Source organism: Pteropus alecto, unplaced genomic scaffold (genome assembly GCF_000325575.1).
Source record: "Pteropus alecto unplaced genomic scaffold, ASM32557v1 scaffold75, whole genome shotgun sequence".
Classification (NCBI taxonomy): Eukaryota; Metazoa; Chordata; class Mammalia; order Chiroptera; family Pteropodidae; genus Pteropus; species Pteropus alecto.
This window is the reverse complement of record NW_006440638.1, coordinates 1,476,983-1,502,880: the sequence shown is the minus strand read 5'-3', so window position 1 is coordinate 1,502,880 and position 25,898 is coordinate 1,476,983. Positions and strand designations below refer to the sequence as shown.

General features: G+C 34.5%; 1 protein-coding gene and 1 pseudogene across 3 annotated transcripts in view; both read left to right on the top strand.

Moving 5' to 3' along the window:
• XRN1 (5'-3' exoribonuclease 1) overlaps window positions 1-25,898 on the top strand; it is a 117,036-nt gene that overhangs the window by 49,309 nt on the left and 41,829 nt on the right. For all 3 annotated transcript variants that reach the window (XR_003047995.1, XM_006917446.3, XM_025050767.1), the window contains exons 21-27: window positions 5,779-5,941; window positions 6,617-6,730; window positions 8,871-8,969; window positions 11,531-11,646; window positions 12,141-12,287; window positions 16,454-16,543; window positions 16,938-17,073. Coding sequence is in view for 2 of the 3 variants with exons in the window: in XM_006917446.3 (XP_006917508.1) it covers window positions 5,779-5,941; window positions 6,617-6,730; window positions 8,871-8,969; window positions 11,531-11,646; window positions 12,141-12,287; window positions 16,454-16,543; window positions 16,938-17,073 (865 nt within the window). In the remaining variant the exon portion in view is untranslated. The remainder of the gene's footprint in view (window positions 1-5,778; window positions 5,942-6,616; window positions 6,731-8,870; window positions 8,970-11,530; window positions 11,647-12,140; window positions 12,288-16,453; window positions 16,544-16,937; window positions 17,074-25,898) is intronic.
• Window positions 9,129-9,247, top strand: LOC112484379 (annotated as a pseudogene).

Genomic DNA, 25,898 nt, shown 5'->3' with positions numbered 1-25,898 from the left:
GGGTTATGTGGGTTCATGAGCACTCAACGTTTATTTATTCTGACCACCATTCTCTTAAGACTGCTTTTCTTTACCTCCCTCATATCATCTCACATTTTGTCCTCTCCTCCCACACCTCCCAAACTATTCAGAAATCTGTCTTCCAAGATGAAATTCGTAGGACCACTGTTGTTCTGCCCCCGAGGGTTTACTTTATTTATTTGTGATTTTACACATTATGTCAGTACAATGAGGTGATGATCTCATGGCTCTAACGAGTAGGAATAATGCTTGTACAGACCATTCTTTGTTCTGAGACTCCTACAGCAAGAATTTAGAACCTATTACTTATCTCAGTTATAGCTATGTATCTTATTAAAAGACATGTTCTTGGTTTTCTGTGAACAGAACACATCAAATATATGAATACCATATTATGTGATTTTATTTTTAGGAACCCTTTAACTATGCACATATGATATGTCTGATAAATTTCTGTATTCCTGTGTAACAGATTCCCTTTCTGATGAAAACCACCATTAAGAGATAGCTGAAGTATATAGCATTGAATGGAATTGGTTTTTGGTTTATTCAGGGAAATTTGATCATGTGTTAAAACAAATGAGAAGAGAGGTGCAATATTCAAAAGAGAAAAAACAATCCATTTGAAGATGGATTTTTAAAGAAGATGAAGGATGGCTCCTCTATTTTAACAGGATGTGATGAAACTGTAGGTTGGCTTGTGTGTTTGGCATGGGGAAGATGAGGAGCTCTCATCTGATGCCTTCTGTTTTCTTTCTAAAGTAGATGCTGAGTTAGCTATTGAGGATGATGTGGGGGAAAGACAAGTTGGTCTTAAGTTTGAGTAGAATGAGGAAGGTTTGAAAATAATCCTTGGGGGAAATAGAAAAATATCAATTGATCAGAAAAACATGGTAGAATTATAGGCAGTATTGAGGGCTTTTTTTGAAGTTGAAGGTCAAGAATTTATAATGTAACAATTGCTCTGTCTTTTGATAGTAGAGTTTATCCGATCAGTCACAGGCTTAGAAAAAGCAGATCATTAGATTTTAACCAGCACTGGATTTTGCCAGATGAGTACAATGGAAAGACAAAGAGGCAAGGAAGTTTATGTTACTAGCAGAAATGTTACTGAAATGGTGGATAATGGAATCTAAATGGGATAGAAAGAGAAGTGAAGAAAGTAGAGGATTAATAGTTTGGGAGAAAGTAGGATCAGTGGACTGGAGATCCCAAATTAAGTTGAATAAGGGTCATAAAGTGATTGAACAAGCAAGTTGAATGGAGACTTTTTAAACAATAAGATGTTCGAGTTAGTGATCTTGAAGGTGAAGCCGTTATATGGGTGATGTCATAGCCAAGAGAATAGGTGACTGAAGTGGCATGGAGGAGAATGTTATCAGAGATAAGGGAGTTGTATAACTACTGTGGTCTTGGGTAGATCAGGTATGTAAACATTGAAGTCACAAAATAGTATGGTAGTTTACTATTAGGGATTTGGATATCACACTGGGTTGTAATGAGAACACCAGCACCGCCTCTTAGCCCTGAAGTACATAGTATGAAAACAAACATTGAAAGGCTACTGCCTAAAACATAGGAAAGTGATGATACCTTCACTTAAGAAGGTAGATATTGAGAATATAATGGACTGAAACAGAAATTGAAGAAGAAAAGAAGACTGGAAGAAGGGAGCAAGGAAATACTTTATGGGATGTTATGGAGAAGATGCATTTAGAGGAAAATTTCGAAAGAGTGCCAAAACCCTTTATTTCAAATTAAAAAAATAAAAAATAGGGTTATCAAAAGATTGGTGATAAATACTGAAACCATTAAAATACAGAATTAATTTTCAAATATTCTCATTTTACATATGATAAAGTTACAAGATAATTTGTTTATAGTTTAGAAATTCAGAGAAGTCTGAAGTGTTTTTTTTTTTAATTTAATTCAAATGTAACAATAGAAATTGTAAAGCAAGATTTCTAACTTGCAAATGACTGGCAAGAAAAAAATCAAACAAAAGAAAGAAGACAGAAGGTAGAAAAGCAAAACAAAACATAGCTTAGGAAACCTGAAAAGATAAATGAAATAAGATGACAGAAACATGACCAAACTAAGAATTGTAGCATTAAATGTAAGTGGCTGTTGTTCCTTAATTAAATTCAGAAGCACATATATCACCATCATCATTATCCAATGTAGCTGACTACAAGAAGTACACCTAAAACCAAAATTAGTAAAGTCTAAAAATCCCTTACCATTATAGTTTTCAGGAAATACAGTTTTATATTTACATTCCAACCTTTTAAAATTACATATTTGGTTCTGCTCAGTCTCCTTAAAAACACATTGTTAAATATACCTGGAAAATTCAAATGGAAAGAAAGCGGGAGTTGCAGTATTAAAAATCAGACAAAATTGAATTGAAGGCTAAAAGAGTAAATGGGGAAAAGGTAACTATTCACAGAAAGTTTATTTCACAGTGTAGCTAGAACAAACAAAACCTTATGCACAGAAAAACATTGTTGACGTATACTTCTATTGGGTGGATTTTGAAATACTTTTTTTCAGTTTTAACATCTCTGAACTTAACATGTGTTCTACAGTGTAGTTTAATTGATGGACCCTTTTTCTTGCTCGACAGTACATAACATAATGATATATCTACAATCAATAATGTCTTAATATCTGCAAGAAAAACTGAAGCAAATTAAAGAACACCATAATTTGGGGAGACTGAGTTGTCTGTCAGATCTAGTAATCAAAAAACGAATAGGCAAAAATAGGATCTAAGCAATATAATCATTCGATTTAATAGTAATAAGTTAGATTCTGCAGCTCATGTAAAAAATAAACCCTTTCACGTAGGTTACTAAGAAAATGCAAGAAATTTTAAAACTACAGAGAGACTAGAATACAGACTACAACAATGACCCCAAAGCAATATAAGTATAAAGTAAAAGCAAAAGTAAATAGATAAAAATTTAAAATTTAAAAGTATTGTCCTAAATAACTGTTTTGGTTTTTTTTTTTTTTAATAGAAAGTTTTTATTGAAGTATATATACAGAGAAAAATATATGTACCAATCATAAGTATATTACTTGATAAATTTTCACATGCATAACCAGAATATAAATCAAGAAATAGAACCAAAAGAAAATTGTGTTAATCTCACAAAGCCCCTTAGACCAAACCTTTCCAGCCATTACCATCCTCTTCTTTCCCACAAGGGTAACTTTTGATTTATAACCCTGGAGATTAGTTTTACCTATTGTTTGAATGTTATATAATTGATTCAAATGTATTCTTTTTGAACCTGACTTCTTTTGCTCAATATTCATCTGTGTTGTTATATACAGTTATAGTTCATTCATTTTCACTAATATTTTAATATTATCTTTTTAATATATAGTTTGATTAAATTTATTTAATTTTGTTTAGGATTTTTGCATTTACTTTCATGAGAGAGGTGGGGCTTTAATTTCCCTTTCTTGTATTGCCCTTGTCTACTATTGGTATCAAGGTTACTGACTTAATAAGTTTTGAGTGAAAGTAGTAGAAAAAAATCCCACTGAATTTTTAGAAAATGGAACCAGAATGCTACATTTCAAAATTTTGTTGGAAAACTTGTTTCTGGCTAAGATGACATGGCTTATTTCAGACCAACCCTACCATCAGTAACAGCACCATATAAGTATAAGCTGCTATGAAAAAAATGAATATATAATAATGTTAATTAACATACACTATATATAACTATATAATATATATTATATAATACACATATAAACACATATACAAAAATTAAAATTATGATTATTATTATGAGCTCAGTAGATGGTCTGAATAGTAATATGGGTATACGAAAAATTGCATCAGTGAGGTTAAATGTCAAGCCGAGGGTTCCTTCAGCACATAGTACAAAAGCACAGTGAGATGAAAAGAGGATAGTCAGAATTTCTAATATCTATCTGATAGGAATTCTAGACAGAAAAAAATGGAAAGAAAATAAAATATCCCTCAGATGAAGAATGATTTTCTTGAGGTCAGGAGTCAACAAACTTTTTCTGTAAGGGCAAGATAGTAAATATTTTAGGCTTTGTAGACCTTACAGTGTTTATCACAAATACTGAACTCTGCTGTTGTAGCACGAAAGCACTCATAAACAGTAAATAAATGAATGACTATGTTCCAATAAACTTTTGTTTACAAGAACAGGAAGCAGTCTGAATTTGTCCCATGGCCATAGTTTGAAAAGGCCCACGAATGCCCCGTCAGCCTTTTTCTGTCTCTGAATTTACCTATTCTGAGTGTTTCATATAAATGGAATCATATAATATGTGACCTTTAGTGTCTGGCTTCTTTCATTTAGCATGTTTTTGAAGTTCATACACATTGTAGTATGTATCGGTACTTATTTCTTTTTGTGGCTGAATGTTCCATTGTATGGATAACCTTTTGTTTATCCATTTATCAGTTGGTGGACATTTAGGTGGTTGTGCCTTTTTACTGTTGTGTGTAGTGCTTCTATAAGCATTTATCTATAAATATTTGATTGAGTACCTGTTTCTAGTTCTTTAGGTATATACCTAGAAGTAGAATTGCTGGACTGTATGGCAATTCTATGTTTAACTTTTTGAGGAACTACCAGACTGTTTGCCACAGCGTCTACACCATTTTACATTCCTGCCAGCAACATAGAAGTGTTCCAATTTCTCTGCATCCTTTCCAACACTTGTTTTCACTTTGTTGTTGTTATTGTTGTTATAGCCTTCTTATGGGTAAAAAACACAGGAGTTCCTTAGCAGCTCAATGAGTTCTCATTTAATCTCACATACATTGGGAGAGGTATCCACAGAGTGGATGCCAAAGAAGAAGGTCTTAAGTCAGGCACTCAGAACTGTTTGCATGTTTATTTAAAGTTTGTTTAACCCATTTCCTACTTAGAAAAAAGTACAGCTTGCTGCCAGCATTAACTTAATTTTACGTAAACACATTCTTTAAAACTGAAGCAAATCTGACTGATTTTCAATGTGAAAATAAAATATAAAAAACCGTTCTTGGAGTTAATTCTAAACAGAACTTGTCTTTCATCCTATTGTAACAGAAATGTATACATAAATCAGATTCATCATACGAATCTTTGGCCAACAACTGTTCGAGAATGATGTTAACATCATATGTAGGAATGCTATGTTTTCTAGGATTTGACATTTTCAGTGATTGAGAATTACTATATTTTGTAAATGGAAATACCACTACTAAAAACAGAATGCTGAAAATCAGCGGTCCCCGATCTTTTTGGCGCCAAGGACCAGTGCTCCTATGAAAATCTAATGCCTGATGATCTGAGGTGGAGCTGAGGAGATGATGCTAGTGCTGGGGAGTGGCTGCAAATACAGATGAAGCTTTGCTTGCTCACCAGCTGCTCACCTCCTGCTGTGAGACCCAGTTCCTAATAGGCCTAGGGGTTAGGGTACCCTGCTGTAAATAGAATGTCATTTGTTTCCAAAGACTATAGATATACTAGAGCAGTTCGAAATGAGAATAAATAAACAAGATATTTCATGGCAGACTTTGGGGGTAAGGTTAGGACTGTAATCTGCGAGTTATCTGGGGGTAAAAGCTGCAGTTGCAAGCACCACCAGCAAGTATTCGTAGGGCAAATGGAAAATGGGTTAAGCACTTGATTATGAACTGGTTGGATGATAATTATCATCTAGAACATATACACACTCATACTTATCTATATTTCTTTTTATTCTTTCTTTTAGTTACCTGAGAAGAAAAGGAATAATAATAAATGAAACATCTGCAGTTGTATATGCTCAGTTACTCACAGGTCATAAATATCAAATAAATCAAAATGGCGAAGTTCGTCTAGAGAAACAGTGGTCAAAACAGGTTCTTCCTTTTGTTTATCAAACTATTGTCAAGGTAAGTCTTCCTTCAGGCCTCAGTTCTATCTTAATGTACGCTATTGCACACCGTATAAAGAAAAGACTATAATCACGTTAATAGAAGACTAATGCAGCATTGTATAATGGAGATTATTTAATATAAGTTACAAAATACGGTAGTCTTTAAAAGGACTATTACATGCTCAGATTCTCACTCTGTGATTAAGAACTTGTCTTTTTCATTTACTTATTTTTTTAACTTAATCTCTAAAAGAAAAGTCACAGCATTAACGTACATCTTATATTTTTAGATTTTTATTCTCCAAAAATCATTTGCCATAAAGTATGTGGTGATCTTGTAATTTTGGGTAAACAGTATACAGTAGTGATTCAGAGCACAGATGCCTAAGTCGACTTTTTAGCTGTGTAACCTTGGGCAATATTCACCCCGTTTCTGTGACTTAGGCTAATAGTGGTCTCTGCCACAGAGGATTGTCTTAAGGATTAAATGAACTAATAAATCTGTGAAGTACCTAGGAGTATCTGGCATATAAGAAGTCAGTAAATTTTAGCAGCTAGTATTGTTATATAGAAAATCTTTACATTTGACATTTGCAGACAATATAGTCATATTCTTATAGGAAAAAACTTGATGTGCAATCTATGAAAGTTTTGACTGTGATGATTTACTTTTGTATTTCATTCTGTGTAGGACATCCGAGCTTTTGACTCCCGTTTCTCCAGTATCAAAACATTGGATGACTTGTTTCCTCCTAGAAGTATGGTCTTTATGCTGGGAACCCCCTATTATGGCTGTACTGGAGAAGTTAGTTCCTGTTACTATTACTAATTGAATTTCTTTCTGGTTTGAAGTTAATACAATTCTCTAACTTCTCTTCATTTAGGTATAAAATAAAATGTAATACCGAAAGGGAAAAATAAGAGAAAATTTATTCCTCTAACTAATGAACACAGTATTTGACTATGTATCTTTAATCTTAGCAGGTTAGGGTCAAGAAGTTGGGAGAAAAAATAATTCATATCCTGATCTCTTTTTTAGTAGTTTGTTTATTGGTGGTATGGATGAAGCAATTCTATAATTATTTTGGATGTATTATTGGGTTGATGAATTTATAAATGTATTGCTGTTTTGCGGAACTCAAGTTCTCACATGGAAAATGTACATGCAGATTTGGAAAGGGAGAATGCAAGAAAGAACCTGTGGGGACATATTAGAATTGGAGGTATAAATATAAACCCATGATTTCTAAAATACACATACATGTGTGTGTATATATGTATATAGGCACATGTATATGGGTGTATATATATGTCTATATATATATATATATATGAATGCATATATGCCTGTACAGACACATATTTGCTATCTCTATTTGTGAAAAGGATAAGACACAAAGACACCCTGGTAGCAATGAACATATATAATGCCTTTATCTCAACCTCTACTCCACTAAATACTGTACTCCACTAAAAAGAATGGGAATTCTCAGAGAAATGGCTGATTACAGATCTAGGGCAGGGTAGGTACAAGATGAGCATGGAACCTCTTGTATGCCAGAAAGTAAAGAAGTGCTCAAAAGAATAATGGGAGCATATCACATTAACACAGGAACCAGGTTGAAGAGGCTCCTAATGGTCAAATCTGGGACAGTTTGAGTATCAAAATATTAAGTACAGTAATGAATTATAACCCATTAGAGAGGGTTATGACTCCATAGTACTAATAAGTAGATAAATGGGGAAGGGAAGACCTCTTGCTTTTAGTATTATGTCAAGGGTGAATATGGAGAGAGTGCTGGAGGTGGAAAATCATCATTTTATGGCCATTATTGTAAAGATCGACTCAGGCAACAGTCTTCATTGGAAGCTAAATCTAGGGGAAGTTTTGGATGAGGAACAGGATGTTTTCATGGTCTTAGAAAGTGTCTCCCCAATAAACTGTTCATTAGTTGCAAAAGAAACAAATACTGTAATTGTACAGTGAAGAAATTGAGCAAAATTTTGATGGTATATTCAAAGTTAATATTACAGTGAGGGATGGATGAACATCATGTATCTCCAGATGTGATACCCTTAGAAGCACATGTCACCTAAGCACTATTCTGGCTCAGAATACATAACCTTAACCTAATCACAAGGAAGCATCAGATAAATCCAAAATGAGTAACTTTTTTTTAAAAGGCAGAGTACAGAGAGAAGAATGAACTGTATTTTTCAAAATGTCAATGTTACGAAAGTCAAAGAAAAGCTCTGGATATATTCTAGACTAAAGGATGCTAAAGAGGTATAACAACTAAATGCAATATCTGATCATAGCCTGCATCCTGTAGGAAAGGGAGAAAATAGGGCAATTTTAGGTCAACTGACAAAATTGAAATATGAACAGTAGTTTAGATAAAAGTATTTTATCAATGTAAATTTTGTACTTAATAACTATACTATGACTATATAATAAGCCATCCTTCTCAGGAAAAATACGCTGAAATATTCAGGGGTAAGGGACATGATAATATGTAATATACCCTCAAAAAGTTCAGAAAAATTATTGTGTATATGTAAGTACACATACAGAGCACAAATGTTAAAGCTAATGTAGTAAAATGTTGATAATAGGGGAATCTGGGTAAATGTTTTTTAAGTGTTCTTTGACCTCTTTTAGTTTTGCAACTTTTTGGTAGTTTGGAGTTATTTGCAAATAAAAAGTTAATTTTAAAAAAGAACACTGGTTAACAGCTATCAGAGCAAGGTACAATAAAAAGCCAGGAATGAAGGAATATACATTTACAATATAATCACATTAACTTACAAATACCAAGAGAATTTTCACTATCCAACTTTATTGTCTTATTATATATCAGAAATAATACTGTTCAAATAAGTAGAAAAATAAGTGAATGTAGTGAAAGAGACTAAAACACACTGTGATTTTTTTTTCCTCCGAGGTTCAAGATTCAGGTGATGTGATTACAGAAGGTAGGATTCGTGTGGTTTTCAGCATTCCATGTGAACCTAATCTTGATGCTTTAATACAGAACCAGCATGTGAGTACTATAGTCCTTATTGTTTAATTTAGACTTAATGAACTTTAAAAATATTAGGATATTTTTGCTACCTCCCATGAATTTATTGTTAATACTTTATTTAATGCTGATTAAATTTCCTCACAGTTGGATCTAGTATTATTTAAAAATAAATGTGGAGTCTACAGCCATGCCACCCTGAACGTGCCCGATCTCGTCTGGTCTCAGAAGCTAAGCAGGGTTAAGCCTGGTTAGTACTTAGACGGGAGACTACCTAGGAATACCAGGTGCTGTAGGCATTAAAAATAAAAATAAAAATAAATAATAATGTGGAATCTGCTCAAAACTTCATGCAGATTTTGAGGGAGGGAATCACTGAAATCCCATTGTTAGTCAGTAATGGTTGTTATAGGTTTTTGTGTTCAAGCTTATAAGTGACACATTGATTAGCATATCCTCTGGGAATAAACAGGTTTTTTTTTTTTTTTTTTTTTTTTAAACCTTTCATAATTATCAAAGCCTGAATTTTTAGTTATAAGCGACAAATGGTCTTCCTGCGCAGGTTATATGTCTCTACTCAGCTAAAAATGAACATTCTCTAGAGAAAATTGGGAAACTGCATTTAAGGTCTTGGAATCCTTTTTCAAGATCTTTTTCTCCAAGTGTTTTCACTAGCCTCATTTCATTTTTTCCTGTTAAAACAGGAAGAGGATCCTGATACCTGTTTTTTGTTTTATTGATTGATTGGATAATTACCTTGACTAAAATTGCTACTTACACTTTTATTTTCTCTAATGGTAAAATCTAAAGCTTTATATCCTGTGGAAAGAATTTAAGGCATTAGGCATCAGCATACCCATGAGGAAGCTTTATGGAAGACAGAGAAGGTCCTAAAATCTTACCATCAGGTCTCTTTTGGAGAAAGAATTCAGAAAGTACAGTCACCAGGAAAGTGGCCCATTATATAAAGAAGTTGGAGCTCTGTTCTGGAAGTCAGTGGAGGTAGAAGAACTTGAATTCCCTTCATTCCTGGCTTTTTCTAGATCCAAAAGAGCCTGCTCACTTCTAGTTTAGTGTTGCTAGGCATGCCTTCTCCAGGATACTTATTTCCTCTTTACATATCTTCTTTAACTTCTACCCAAGCCTTCTTTTTCTACCATAGTATTTTCAGCTTTTTATTTTATATTTTCTAGGATATAATGTGTTTTTAATTAATTATTAATTATTACCACAATGCAATATTTCTCAAAAGGAGTACTATTGGTATTTTGGACTGGACAATTATGTGTCAAATAGGACTGTCCTATATATGGCAGTACAGTTGGCATCTTTGGCCCATGGACACTATTTTAACTGAATGTGCCCCTACACATTTTCAGATATTTATTAGAAAAGTGGTACTACCTGTGATTGAGAACTACTACCTTAGTATTTTCTATCTATTCTGGAAAGCATGCTTGATTTGACTGTTATTTCAAAATCTGATACTATTCTTGGTGGGAAAACTGTCTTGTAGTCTTGTAGTTATTTCTAAATCTGATACTATTCTTGGTGGGAAAACTGTCTTGGTGGGAAAACTGTCTTGTAGTCTTTACTAGCATATTACATATTTTAATAATAACTTTATATTCTAGGCAACTAAAAATTTTTATCCAGTTAGGGGTCACTGTAGACATGATCATTAAAAAAATAATGGTGGCTGAATTAATTCCTTACCAAGCTCTGGAAATTTTGTTTTAATTGGTGATAAAATATTCCTATATTCATATAAAACATGAATATAAAATATATCAGTCATGTATAAATAGTATATTATATATTCATTCATATGAATATAGTATATGAAATCCATATAAAATAAGTATGTGTTATTATTATGTAGATATTATGTTATGAGTATATGATAGCTTATCCTAGTTGGTACTGGATTTGTGAGTAATTTGCTTCCTGGTTAAAAATTATGTGATCTGATACTTAAAAATTTGACAGTCTTCATAGTTTCTTCTATTAAGTTTACAAATTAAGGTTACTTTTCATTGATTATTAATTATGAGCCTATATGTGCTTGTTGCTTTCATGTGATGGTAAATATTGGGGGAAATAAATATTACTTATATCCATGTATGAAGGATACTTTTAATTTTACTCAGTAGCAACTATTTTGATGACATATTCATGTTTTAATTCAGTGTAATAACTATCAAGGCTTCATTTTTGTCTCACTTGAGTAAATCCTACTTGGAATATAAAAATTAATTTTTTAAAAATACAGTTCTTGCCTGCAGCGTTTACCATTTAGTACTTACAGCAGAGTTTACTTCTTGAGACAGTTTCACAAACTGTATAGTTCCTCCTCCTTTCATCCGTCCTTGGGAATTCTGTCCTTTAAGGAGGGGAGGAACAGAAAAATTATGCCTACAGATCCTTTCAAAAAAAAGGGAAATGGATCACTTTTGAGAATTCTTATATTGCCACAATCCAATGGTTAGTCATGTCTTGATTTTCTCCAGATTTTAAAGGTAAAGAAATAACATTTAACACATTGTGTTTCCATAATTGACTTTTTTGTTTTTATATTTAAGAAATATTCTATAAAGTACAACCCAGGATATGTGTTGGCCAGTCGCCTTGGAGTGAGTGGATACCTTGTTTCAAGGTTTACAGGAAGTATTTTTATTGGAAGAGGATCTAGGAGAAAGTAAGTTTATATTAAAGAAATTTACTTAAAGTGGCAGAAAAAAATTAAATGATAAGGATAAAATGGTTAATATTTCAGTATTTATTTCCTCTTATTAATTGCTCTGACTTTTCCTTAAAAATGATGCATAAATTATTTGATGGTGATTTTTCATTCTAAATGGACATGTTTTAGATGGGTGAAAAGACAGTTTTTATTTTAAGCAGCTAACAAATCGAACCTTGAAAAAAGGTATCAAGGTGTGTGTGAATCTCAGTAACATATTTCTCTGCATTTTATTTCATTCTCCTAATTATGTAATCTGTATAACCCTGTTATGCTTTGTTAACTTGGGTTTAAAGCCATTCCTCTAGTTTTTCAATAACTGCTACTTTGGAAATAACCATGATAACTAAAATATAGAACAATCAAAACTAAGTTGTTCTAAAATTGAAAGCAAACCTTTTTATTCTTCCAACAAAAATTTAAAACTATTGTGTGTGGTTTAAATTCAGCCCTCATGGAGACCATAAAGCAAATGTGGGTTTGAATCTCAAGTTCAACAAAAAAAATGAGGAGGTACCTGGATATACTAAGAAAGTTGGAAATGAGTGGATGTATTCATCTGCAGCAGAACAACTTCTTGCAGAGTACTTAGAGAGGTGAGTGTCTAATAAGATCCTATTTGCTATCTTGAAACAGAAATGTAATATTAATTTTGCCTTGCTGATACCAGTTTTAGAGAAAAATGTTTCCTTTAGTAAAATGTGTCAGGTGTTACACATAAACTTAATTTTATGTCATAGCAATTACATAAGAGTCGAAAAATACTGTACTTATTTAAAATGAAAAAGGGTGATGAGAATTAGCCTTTTTTTAATTAAAATTTTCCTAAACTTCCTATCATAAATTATTCACTACTCTGCATGTCTGTGTCAGTAGTAAGAGGATTGGTTTGGATAAACAAAACAACTGTTGGCACAGTGGATTTTCATGAGTCTTAAAATTCCAGCCAGACAAGATTACTATTCTAGAATTAAATTTTATTGCTGAAATGGTCTTAGGAATCACAAATTCAACTCCTCATTATAAAAATAAGAAAACTGAGTACTAAAGTTAACTGAGTTACTCAGTGACAGAGATTTATAGAAAAAAATTTTTACTTCCGATTCATAATTAAATGTTCTTTCCATTGTTCCATAGATTTCTAACCTCATATTTGAGGATTCCTGTATTAGTTTCCCAGGGCTGTTATAACAAAATACTACAAACTGGGGGGCTTAAAAGAACAGAAATTCATTGTCTCACGTTCTGACTACCCGAAGTCCAAAATCAAAATGTTAGCAAGGCCATGTTTCCTCTACAGGTGCTAGGGTAGGAACTGTTTCCTATCTCTCTCCTAGCTTTTTATAGCCTCTTATGTTTATTCTTTAACTTGCAGATGCATCACCCCAATTCTCCGTCTTCACATACTGTTCTCCCTGGGTGTCTTTATATCATCTTTTCTCTGTGTGTCTGTCTCTGTGTCCAAATTTCCCCTTTTTATAAGGACACTGGTCATATTGGAGTAGGGCCCCCCAGTGACCTCATTTTAATTTGATCACCTCTATAAAAACCCTATTTCCAAATAAAGTCACATTCTGAGGTACTAGACATTGGGATTTCAATATGTTTTTTGGAGGAGAGCACAATCATTCCCATATTGCCATCTGGAAATTTAGATTTTTTTTTTTATTCACTCATATTTCTTTAAAATGTCATATTTAGACTACTTTTTCTTGATTTTTCAACTTTACACATGCATTGATTTCCTACCATGAAAGATGAAGCTTTAGCTCTCTTCTACTACCCTCACTCCCTATTCCCTCACCTCCCTATATACATGTACATATCTTCCCTCTCATTATAATTTCAGCACAATTTTAAATTAAATATCTAGTTAAGGTTTACTTGATTAAGATAATGTAAATGGTCATTGCTGGACCTTATAGGGTATTATAATTTTATTTCCTTTCCTGTATGCATTTTTCTTTTCCCAGTCTTATGTATTCATTTGTTCACATAACTAATTCATCTGTAAATTCTGTGCCATAGCTGGAAAACTTAATATGGTCAGACAAATCAGGTCATCTCTCAGTTCCATTTTCTTCTTGAAGGTGTCCTCCTGAAACCTTCTATCTTCCCTTTCCAGTGTGAACAAATTGCTCTCTAGAGCTGTTGTACAGCTCTCATTATAGAGTTTCCCTTTACAATCATCTTAGGAATTCCCTTTGCCATTGTCCTGTATAGGATTCCTGTATTTTCTGGTTTATGTCTCTATTTTGATGGAGCACTTATTTTAGTAGATTCCTGAGAAAGCTTGCATGTCTGAAAGTGTCTTTATTCTTCCTTGATACTTGATAGCTTGCCTGGGTATAGAATCCTTGATTGGAAGTTATTTTCCCGCCAATTTGGAAAGTGTTACCCTATTCTCTTCTTGTTTCATTTGCTGGTAAGAAGTCTTGTGTCATTCTGATTCTGAATCTTTGCCTATGATCTACTTTCATTTACTGAAATCTTTTAAAAAGTTTCCTTTTACTAGTGCTATTTAATAATATGTGCCTTGGTTTGGACCTGTTTTCTTTCCTTTTGCTGTTCAGCCCTTTTAACTTAAAACTGATGCCCTTCCATTTCGAGAAACTTTCTTGTATTATTTCTTTGATAATTTCCCGCTCACCATTATTTCTGTTCTTTCTTTCTTGGATTCCAGATGTTAGATGTTGGACCTTCTGGATTAATCCTCTTAATTTTCTTATCTCTTCTCACCCATTTTCTATATTGTTATACTGCTGTTCTACTCCATGGGAGATTTCTTCAACTTTATCTTACATCATTTGAAATTTCTATTTAATTTAATCATTTTAATTTTAAAGTGTCCTTATTCTCTGACATCCCTTTTTTTTTAGCATCTTATTCTTATAATGAGTGAAATATCTTCTTTTATTTTTCTGAACATAGTAATTCTAGACTTTCTTCTTCTATTCTCTGTATTTTCTGTTTTCTCCAAATAGCTTTGTTTTTTTCTGCTTGATTTGCTCTCTCTTTTCATGTTAAAGATATTTTTTACTTCTCTGGTGGTTCTTAGGTGTCCAATCATATTTAAGAGTGAAGCACTAAAAAGCTGATTAGAAATTTAATTTGCTTGTTGGGGTTTATCAGATGGGGCTTGGTTATTTCTGCAGAGGACCGTCAAGTATCACTACCTATATGTATATCTTTCTTTTGAGGCTGGCTAGTTTTCCCAAAGGGATATCCTTTAGCCTTTTCCTTAGAGGGCAGATGTGGAGAAAAGAACTGACTTCCAGTGTTCTAGATATTAACTAGGGAAAAGGAGTCTCATTACATAGTGGATACACGTCCAAGTTCACCCATCAAGACGGGGACCTGTTTTTTTTTTTCAGGAATACTACTGTCTGACATCACTAAGCTGTGAACTCTCTTCAGAAATAGACTGGTAGAACAGAACCGCCTCACCTAAAGTTACATCCCCTCCCCATAACAGCTACAGTCCAATATTTGATTAACAAGGAGGTGTAAAGGCCCAGCCATTCTGATTGCTCTAGTTCAGGATAAGTCTGAAGGGCCATCCTAGTTTGAGATCTCTGTGAGGTTTGCCAAGGAGTTCATTAAAAATAAATTAATAGCCCAATTTCTCCCTGTGCTCAGTTCCTTTTTGCCTTCCCTTCCACATGTGTTGATTCCACAGAACTCACTAATAAACTTCCTTATGCTTATCTCCGTCTCAGAGCCTGCTTCCTAAAGATATTATGCTTCCTAGCCTGTTTCCTGGTGACATATTGTACAGTAGTTACACTTTCATTAATCCCCTATTTTCAATATGGCACCTATCCCTCTTCCTCACATCCTACCCACCCACCCAACTAGCTGTGCCTGGTATCTCAAGGCTAAAGCATCCCTGTTAGCATCTCCAAAAAATCTTAACTATACATCTTATGCTGGGGTAGAAGATGAGTAATCACATTACTGTCTAACTGCTTATTATACAGAATTTTCAACTAAAAACCTATTAAAGTTCACCCTATACTATAGTGTTAAAATGTACCTGGAGTCCAAAATTCCTGAACTTTCGCAGACTTTCACAGTTCAAATCAACTTGCTTCTTGTTAAATTCCCACACTAGTGGCTTAGGGTGCAGCTTACTTCTGTCTGTCAAATCAGTTAACACTTATCCATCCAGTTTCTAAATTTTGTTAGCAATCCATATATGCTATCAGATTTTCTGTTCTTTTCATCTGTCTTTCTAGGTCTATGCTCTTTTTCTGCTTTACTGTTCTTTTTGTGTATTGGAAAGGGAATAAAAACAAGCAAATGTGTTCAATCTGCTATGTGTATTAGAAAGTCCTATCCTAAAGGAAGCAATGGAGTTTTGAAGAATATCAGAAGAAACTTTAATTTGCCCTATTATGGAGTGCTCCAGCTTTATTGTGAAAATTAGAAAATGAATTGGTAGATATTATTTTTGTCAATTTATCACCTGTCATGATCTAAGAGGGATAGAGAGTCAGTAATTAAAGTTTATAAGTAATTGAAATTTATTATAGTTTATAAATTGATTCATTTCTCCTTCAGCTACTGAGAGTTTTTTGAGAGCCTATAAATACTTTAAAATATTTTAGTCTATCTCTTATTAACACTCTGTATAATCATCAGTTCTCAATATATTTTATATGTCCCCCTAGGACCAAAATTATTTGATAGGAAGTTTATATGAAGTTAGCCATATATATTTTTTAAAGAAATATTTTTGTTTGTTTGTTTGTTTGGCTAGAGCTCCAGAACTATTTTGTTATATAGCCAAAAATAGCCAAGAGGATGTGTTCTATGAAGATGACATCTGGCCCGGAGAAAATGAGAATGGGTAAGCAAATTTTGTGGCATTTATTGCCTCATAGTTCGACTTAGTGGTTCCAGTGAAAGGTACTTTAGTGGTTTATCAAGAATTTATATTATTTTTAGGGGGAAGGTTTTGCATTGTTTTGTTTTTGCTTTAAAATATTAATACATTTTTTTATTTCAATGACATCAGTAAAGTACTTTTAAACTAATTTTTATGATTTAAAAAAAAATACTGAGAATTAACATGTCCATGTTTATATTATATTTAGAATTAGTCCCAATTAAGTGTAGTGATTATTAATTATATATTTGCTGTCTTTTATACTTCACAGTCCTCAGAAAGTTTATATCAGGCCTTTTATATAAGCCCTCAGAAAGTTTTAATCACTGTTTAAAAATTATTGTTTTTAATGTAGTGCTGAGAAAGTTCAAGAAATTATTACTTGGCTAAGGGGACATCCTGTCAGTACTTTGTCTCGTTCTTCTTGTGATTTACAAATTCTGGATGCAGCTATTGTTGAGAAAATTGAGGAAGAAGTTGAAAAATGCAAGGTACAAATTTTCAATTACCAAGATTATTGATGAAATTTAAGTTAAACTCTGTATTATTCTACAAATAATTTATTTGTTCCAACCAAATAAAACTTATACTCAGTGATTTCTAATTTATGTAAAATGATCCTATAATAATTTTTTAAAATATTGCACTCATTTTCAATGGTTGTTAATAATAGGTTTATCTGAGTAAATATAAATGTGTACAAAATCCACAGCATTTAAATTTTATGGCCTGTAGTGTTTCTACTCTCAAGTCTTTTCTTCCATTTATGTCATTTCTAAATTTCCATCTTTCATATCACTAATTCTTTCCTCCATCTGGTAAGCTCTGTTTCCAAAGCTTGCTAGTTTATTCTTCATGTCTTTTGTCGAGTTCTTCAGCTCCAGATATTCTGTTTGGTTTTTCTTTAAAGTTTCAGTCTCTTTTGTTTGTTGATTTTATTTCTGAGTTCATTAAACTGCCTATCTGGATTTTCTTGTAGCTCATTGAGTTTTTTTAGAACTGCAATCCTGAATTCTCTGTCTCCGTCATTTAAATCACATATTTCCATGTCTTTAAGTTTATTTTCTGGAGATTCTTCATTTTTGTTCTGAGCTGCCTTATTACCTTGGTTATTCATGGTATTTGATCGATTATTTCTCTGGGTAGAGTAGACATTTCTCTAGTTAGTGTGATAAGAAGAGATCTTTCTTTTGTTTTCCAGTAGATGGTGCTGAAGCACAAGTTTTCTATTTTCTCTTGTACTGCTCTGGCTTCTCGGATCTCTTTGGGGTAGTGGTAAATGACCTGTATTCCCTGGGGAAGTAGGCATCTCCTCTGTGATGAGGTCACCTCAGTCTCAGGGCACCACACCCCATGGGGCAGTGTAGTGTGCAATGAAGTTCCAAGCCAGTGCAGGTGAAATCCCAGCACTGACCCCTGCAACCAGACACTGCTTACAGTGCTATACTGCTCAAGGTATCCCAGGTGCCTCCCCACTGGGATTAGCTGTGATGGGTGGGGACAGCATAGCTGAGAAAGGCTGCTTGTGCATTTGTGGCTTTGTTCTCCTCCCAGTAATGGCAACTGCTGTTCCTCAGCTGCTTCTCCTCTGTATCTCCACCCATCACTGGGATTAGCTGCAGCGTGCATCTGCCGCTGCCTCTCCACTCTCCAGTTCTCAGAGCTGCAGATAGTATGCTCTGTAATGTGACACTCACTGCTATGGCTTCTTCTGAGGCCCACTCTTAGCTCTGGGAATGTGAAGGGAGGCATCCAGGCTTTGTGGCTCTGTTTTTCTGCCTGGCAATGGCAGTCACCAGACCATAGCTGCCGTACCTCTGTGCTCCTCCTCTACCCAGGTCACTGCGTTCAGTCACAGTTTGTGTTGACCATTCAGGCAGGGACACTCGTGTACATCTCTCTACTCCTCAGGGTAGGGGAGAGGTCATGCAGCAACCTGATTCCTCCCTTCTCCCGAGACCCACAGTAAGCTCCACCCTGTCTCTGCTCTTCTCCCTTCTCTCCTCTCTGTTCACTGCTATTCACCCACCTTCAGATGTTTCAATGCTCAGATCTCTCAGTTGGGTGTATGTGTTGAGCAGGGAATCCGTTGTCGAATTATTGCTGTTCAACTTGTAACTTCAAGGGGAGGGACCAAGAAGACCACTCAGGCTGCCATACTTCTGACATCATTCCTTGTAGTGTTTCTAATTTTGTAATTAATATTTTGTGATTTTAATCAAAATAGAAAGGTTTTGATTGAGAGATAAGGTCAATCCCTATTTCTTCCTATTCTAAGTTCTTTAGAGACACAGTTTACCTTTTTATAGAACATAAAAATTTTATTAACTTCACAAAATTACTTCTAAAATGTACTTTCCACTCACAAACTCAGTTACTAAATATTTTTGAAATCCCATTTAATCTTCCTATTTTTCACATCTTGATTTTTAAGAGCAGTAACTTTCTGTGTAGGCTTAACTATTTTATCTATTTTGATTCTCTACCTTGATGTAATAGAAAATAGATTGATTATATTCCTTTTTCTAACTTTTTATTTTCCACGCATTTGCCTTTTTATAAAACGATGTTGCTTTGCTAACAGTGCTCTAATAGCAGAGTAAGTTAAGAACTGGGCTCTGAAACCATCTTCTCCCATCTATCTTTTAATACTTTGGTGATAACTTTCAGTAATCTTAGGCAAAATGATTAACTTTTCTATGATTTTGTTTTTTCATTGGTAAATGAGAATAAAATAGTACCTACTTCATAGGGTCATCAGAAGGATTAATTGAGTAAACTCTTCCTAATAATGCCTAACTGTGATTAATACCTAATGATGCTTGGCTATTACTATTATTGGAATTCTCTTATCACATATTCAAGAGCTGTGAATACATTCTGGGAAATCATCACTAGATGACCCTATCTCTTTATGAAAAAATATAAGGCTCAGAGCCAGGAGTTTCATCTTTTGAAAGGTCATTGATATTCAGTTGAGCATAGAAAGCCTGCATTTCTTTTTCATTGTCTTTCATTGTAGAGTAAAATCTATTTGTTCAGCATTGTTTTTGAAATGAGTTTTCTACTTAACAAAAGTTTATAACTTTAAGCCCCCAACTTTTATTTTAACCTATTTGGATCCAGAGCTTTCTAAAATGTTTTACACATTTTCCCCTTACTCTGCAAACAAAAGATACAGGTACAAAGTTGTAGTCTAATATTTTGATTACAACATTTTTTAAATGTATTTGCATATAAAGAGAATTTTTTAAAAACCTTTTAATGTGTCTAGGAGGTACAGTTATGAGTAATTTTTTTCTTTTTAGTGTTACAGTGTTATTAAAGTAATAAAGAAAGGGAGAAAAACAAACATAGCATTCTGAACATAATTTAAACTTTTCTTTATAATGCAGGGTCATCATTAAAATTATTAATAGTTTTCTTACTGGAAAGTGATTCTCAAACTCAACTAATTATTAAAATTACTGGAAGAGCTTTTTAAAAAAACACACATTACTTTAATGTGCAAACAGATCACTGGGGAATCATGTTAAAATATAGGTTGTGATTCATTAGCTCTAGGATTAGTCTTGGGATTCTGCATTTCTAACAAGCTTGCAGATGGTCACATTTTGAGTAGCCAGGCCCCAGAACTTCTCATTTAGTGGGTTGGAGCCTATTGTGAAAATTCCCCAGTGTATTAATTTACCTAATGAATCAGCTTAATTGCCATGTTCTCTAATCAATGCTATATGTAATAATGCCTAGGGATATAGTAGAGCATATCTGTACTTTTTTAAATATGCAATTCTCCAAGCATCATTCATGAGTCTGCTTTTTAAAAATTTTTTAAATTGTTTTTCAGTTGAGGTTGACATTCAATATTATATTAATTTCAGGTATACAGTACAGCGATTGGACATTTATATAACTTATAAAGCGATCCCCCCTAAAAGTCTAGTACCCCACCCAGCACCATACCTATTTATTACAAAACTATTGGCTATATTCCCTATGTTGCACTTAATAACCCCATGACTATTTTGTAATTGCCAATTTGTACTCCTTTATCCCTTCCCCACCCTCAACATCCCTCCAATCTGGCAACTATCAGTTTGTTCTCTGTATGAGTTTGTTTCTGTTTTGATAGTTTATTTTATTTTTTAGATTCCATGTATAAGTGAAATCATATGGTATTTGTCTTTCTCTGTCTGCCTTATTTCACTTAGCATAATACCTTCTATGTCCATCCATGTTGTCTCAGATGGCGAGATTTCATTCTTTTTTATGGTCAAGTAATATTCCATCGTATGTATGTACCATCTCTTCTTTATCCAATCATTTTTAGAAGGACAGTTAGGATGCTTCCATATCTTGGCTATTATATATGAAATGTCCTTTGTCTCTTGTTATGCCCAGCTTTTTTTTAATTTCCATTTGCATGAAATATCGTTTTCCATCTCTTTACTTTTAGTCTGTATATGTCTTTCAATCTAAGTTAATCTCTTCTAGGCAGCATATAGCATTCTTGTTTTCTTCTCCATTCAGCCTATGTGTTCCTTGGAGCATTTAATCCATTTATATTTAAAGTAATTTTCGATAGTAGTTATTGCTATTTTATTATTCATATTTTTTATCTTTTTCCTTCTTCATAAAGAATCCCTTTAAGATTTCTTGTAATACTGGTTCGGTGGTGATGAATTCCTTTAGTTCTACTTGTCTGGGAAGCTCTTTATCTGTCCTTCAATTCTAAATGATAGCCTTGCTGAATAGAGTAATCTTGGTCACAGATCTTTACTTTTTATCACTATAAATATTTCATGCCAATCCCTTCTGGCCTGTAAAGTAGCTCTTGAGAAAACAGCTGACAGTCTTATGGGAGCTCCCTTGCGGGTACTTAACTCCTTTTCTCTTGCTGCTTTTAAAATTCTCTGTTTGTCTTTATAACCTTCGACATTTGAATTATGATGTGTCTTGGTGTGGATTCTTTGGGTTTACCTTGTTTGGGTCTCTCTGCTTTTCCTGGACTTATATTTCTGTTTCTTTCACCAGATTAGAGAAGTTTTCAGTCATTATTTCTTCAAATAGTTTTTCAATTCCTTTCTCTCTCTTTCTTCTCCTTTTGGTACCCCTATGATGTGAATATTGCTATGCTTGAAATTGTTCCATAGGTCTCTTAACTATCTTCTTTTTTTCTTTTTCTTTTTTCAATTCTGTTTTCTCTCTATTCTGATTGGGTGTTTTCTGCTGCCTTGTCTTCCAAATGGCTGATTTGATTCTCTGCTTCATCTAATCTGCTTCGCTCCCCTCTGATGTATTTCTCAATTCAGTTATTGTTGTCTTCATTTCTGACTGATTCTTTGTTATAGTTTTTTTGAGGGGTAAGTTCTTACTGATTTCATCTATTCTTACCCTAAGTTCATTGAACAGCCTTATAATCAGTGTTTTGAACTCTCTATTTGGTAGATTGCTTGCTTCCATTTCATTTAGGTTTTTTTTTTTTTTTTGAAGTTTTGTCCTGTTCTTTCATCTGGGACATGTTCTTTGTTTCCTCATTTTGGCTGCCTCGCTGTGCGTGTTTCTGTATATTTGATAGATCTGCTACATCTCCCAGTCTTGACAGGGCATCCTTATGTAGCAGGTGTCTTATGAGGCTCAGTGGTATAGACTTTCTGATCACCTGAACTGGGTGTCCCTTGTGTGGGTTGTGTCTGCCTCCTGTTGTAGTTGAGCCTTGATTGCTGTTGGCACATCAGTGGATGGGATTGATCTTTAGGTTGACTGGCTGTGAGAATTGGCTGTGACTACAGCAGATAAGCTGTAGTGTGGGGGCTGATCCCAAGGAATAGGATTCACTGTAGCCTGGCTCTGGTACATCCCAAATCCAACCTTTGGGCGTGTCATTTGTGGAGTTAATTGGGTGGTGCTCTGGTGTGTTCTGGAGCAGACAACTAAGTGTGTTGGTTCTGGGCCTCTTGGGAGGGACTTTGGTGCAGGCCTAGGTCAGCTGCTGCCTGTGCCTAGCTTGGGGCCACAGGGTAGAAGATATGAAGTGATCTATGGTTGGTAGTTGCCTGTGCTGGACTTAGAGGCACCTGGGAAAGGCTTTGTTACAAATCAAGGCCCACTGCCATAAGTGCTGTGGGCCACTAAGCAAGAGGTAGAGGGCATGCTGAGGCCAGCTTCCACGTGTGTGATGTTTGTGGAACTTTGGGAGATTTTAGGAAAATCTGCAGTGTGAGCTGAGTCTGGCAACCTGTCAGGAATAGCCTCTGAAAGAGGTTTGGGCTGGTGCTCAGGTTAAATAGGGCAGGTTCTCAGGGAATCACCAGGGTGAAATGAGTTTGATAGAAACTGAGATTTGGCTCCCACCTGTGCCTGCAGGCTGGGGCAGGGAAGCTCAGCAAAAGAACAATGGTGTCTGCCAGCAGTTTGGTCCAGGAGAGAGCTACCCCTCTAGCCCTCACTCTCAAGCCAGATAATTCAGTACTTCCCCTTATGTTTCTGGCACTTTTTGAGCTGCCGCCTCCGCCCTGGAACTCAGAGCAGGTGAGTCTGAGAGTGAGTCCATCAGCAACTAAGTCTGTGCTTGGGACCTTTAAGAGGAATGCCTAGGACTCTAGCAGCCCTCCCATCTCACTCAGACAGAATCCCTATGGATTTTTACAGCCAGATATTGTGGGTTCTCCTCTTTCTGGTACTGGTCATCCAGACTGGGAAGCCTAGTGTGGGGTTGGGACCCCTTGCTCCTAAGGGGGGAACTCTGCAACCAAGGTATCCCTCCTAATTTTTAACAGCCCAGCCCATTTTGCATCTCTTTCTCTCTTACCAGTCTCAACATGGCTTCTTCTTTATATCCTTAGTTATAGGAGTTCTGTTCAGCTAGTTCTCAAAGGTGGCTCCTCTATAATTTAGTTGTAATTTCGATGTGGTCCTGGGATGAGGCAAGCACATCATTTTTCTACTCTGCCATCTTGACTGGAAGTTTCAGTCCTGCTTTTAGAATACTTTAAAATTTTTTTTATTCTTTCTCCTTTTTGTTATTACCAGTGAGTGCCAATTAAACTCTTATTAGTCCTTCTCATCTGGGAACATAAATACTTTGTTCACCTTTCACCTTATTTAAAATTGCAATCTCTCCCCACACTGCTGGTCTCCTCCTTTACCTGCTTTATTTTTCACTATGCTTTTTACCTTCAGATATGCTATATGTTTTCTTTATATATTTCCCTGCACTAGAATAAAAGAACAGGTTGCTGTTTTATCCCCAGCAGCAAAATCAATAATGCATGGCACATAAATGGAATTCAGTAAATATTTGTCAAAAGAATTAATGAAATGTTTCTATAATAAAAGAAAATAGACCTTGTTTAAAGGCTTAAGCATTTTATAGGCTATAAATACATGAACTCTATAGTATGTGTTTTCTGTAGTCTGAGGCAGTTTTGTGTCCTTTTGTACTTATTTCCATAAAGGTAGGTGGCTGCCATATAAGTAAATGCTTACATTTTTCATATTGGATAAGAATTCAGGTTTTAAAAAAATTTAATGTCAATGATAGTTATAGATTACAATGGATATAAATTATTCTCACATTTTTATTGGGTAGAACAGGTAATATTATTTCCATCTTAAATGGAAGGAAGCTGATGCTCAAGTTAAGTATGAGTTCACAGACCTAACAAGTGGTGAAGATAGGACAAAACTCTTCTTCTAGCATTTTTTAGATGATCAAAGATTCAAACATCAAAGCTAGTTTCACAATAGATTCTAAAAGCAAGGACCTTGCATTTAGAATTTTTAAAGTAGCCACAAAACCCACAGTATTGTCATACTTAAACCATTTTTATCAAAAAAAATATGTTTTTATTGACCATTGTGTACAATTTTTTTAGAGTGAAAAAAAGCGTTCGAATAGAATAGCATTTACATAAAGTTCAAAACAAACAACTATAATCTTTTGTGTTAGAAGTAAGGTTACTTTTGGGAAGCGTAGTAACTGGGAAGGGAATACAGCAGTTCGTGTGTGTTGTGGGTGTGTGTGTGTGTGTGTGTGTGTGTGTGTGTGTGTCCTTATTTATGTATTTATGTATTTATTTATTTATTTAGGTGGCATTGGTTAACAAAATCCAAAGTTTCAAGTGCACAATTCAACAATAAGGCATATATATATATTGCACTGTATGCTCACCACCCATAGTTAGATTTCTTTATGTCACCACATATTTGACCCCTTTTATCCCATCTACCTCCCCCCCAACCCTCTGGTAACCACTAGTCTATAGTCCATGTCCATAAGTCTCTGTTTGTTTATCATGTTTGTTGCTTTTAGATTTATAGTCCACATATAAGTGATATCATGTGATTTTCAACTTTTTCTGTCTGGCTTATTTCACTTAGCATGATTATCTCAAGATCCATCTATGTTGTTGCAAATGGCAGTATTTCATCTCTTCTTATGGCTTGGTAATATTCTATTGTATATAAGTACCACAGCTTCTTTATCCGATCTATGGGTTTTCAAGTCTTTGGGGTGAATACCCAGTAGAGGGATTGCTAGATCATATGGTAAATCAGTTCTTAGTTTTTTGAGGAACCTCCATACAGTTTTTCTTAGTGGCTATACCAATTTGCAGTTCCATCAGCACTGTATGAGGTTTCCTTTTTCTCCGCATCCTCTCCAACATATCTTATTACTTGTCTTGTTGATTATAGCTATTCTAACAGGTGTCTCCTGGTGGTTTCAATTTGAATTTTCCTAATAGCTAGTGATGTTGAGCATCTTTTCATATATTTGTTGGCCATTTGTATGTCCTCTAGGTAGAAGTGTCTGTTCAGGTCCTCTGCCCATTTTTTGATTGGATCATTTGTTTTTTGTTGTTGTTATTGAGTCGTATGAGTTCTTTGTATTTTGGTTATTAGGCCCTTATCAGAGGCGTTGCTTGCAAATATATTTTTCCATTTGGGTGGTTATCTCTTTGCCTTGTTGATGATTTCTTTTGCTGAGCAGAAGCTTTTTAGTTTGATGTAGTCCCATTCATTTATTTTTGCTTTTACTTCCCTTGCTTTTGAGATCAAATTCATAAAATCCTCTTTAAGTCTAAGGTCCTTGAGTTTAGTTCCTATGTTTTCTTCTATGCATTTTATTGTGTCAGGTCTTATATTCACATCCTCAATCCATTTTGAGTTAATTTTGGTGTGTGGTGATAGACAACAGTCTAGTTTCATTCTTTTGCAGGTGGCTTTCCAGTTTTCCCAGCACCATTTATTGAAAAGGCTTTCCTTTCTCCACTGTATGTTTTTGGCATTTTTGTCAAAAATGGTTTGCCCATAT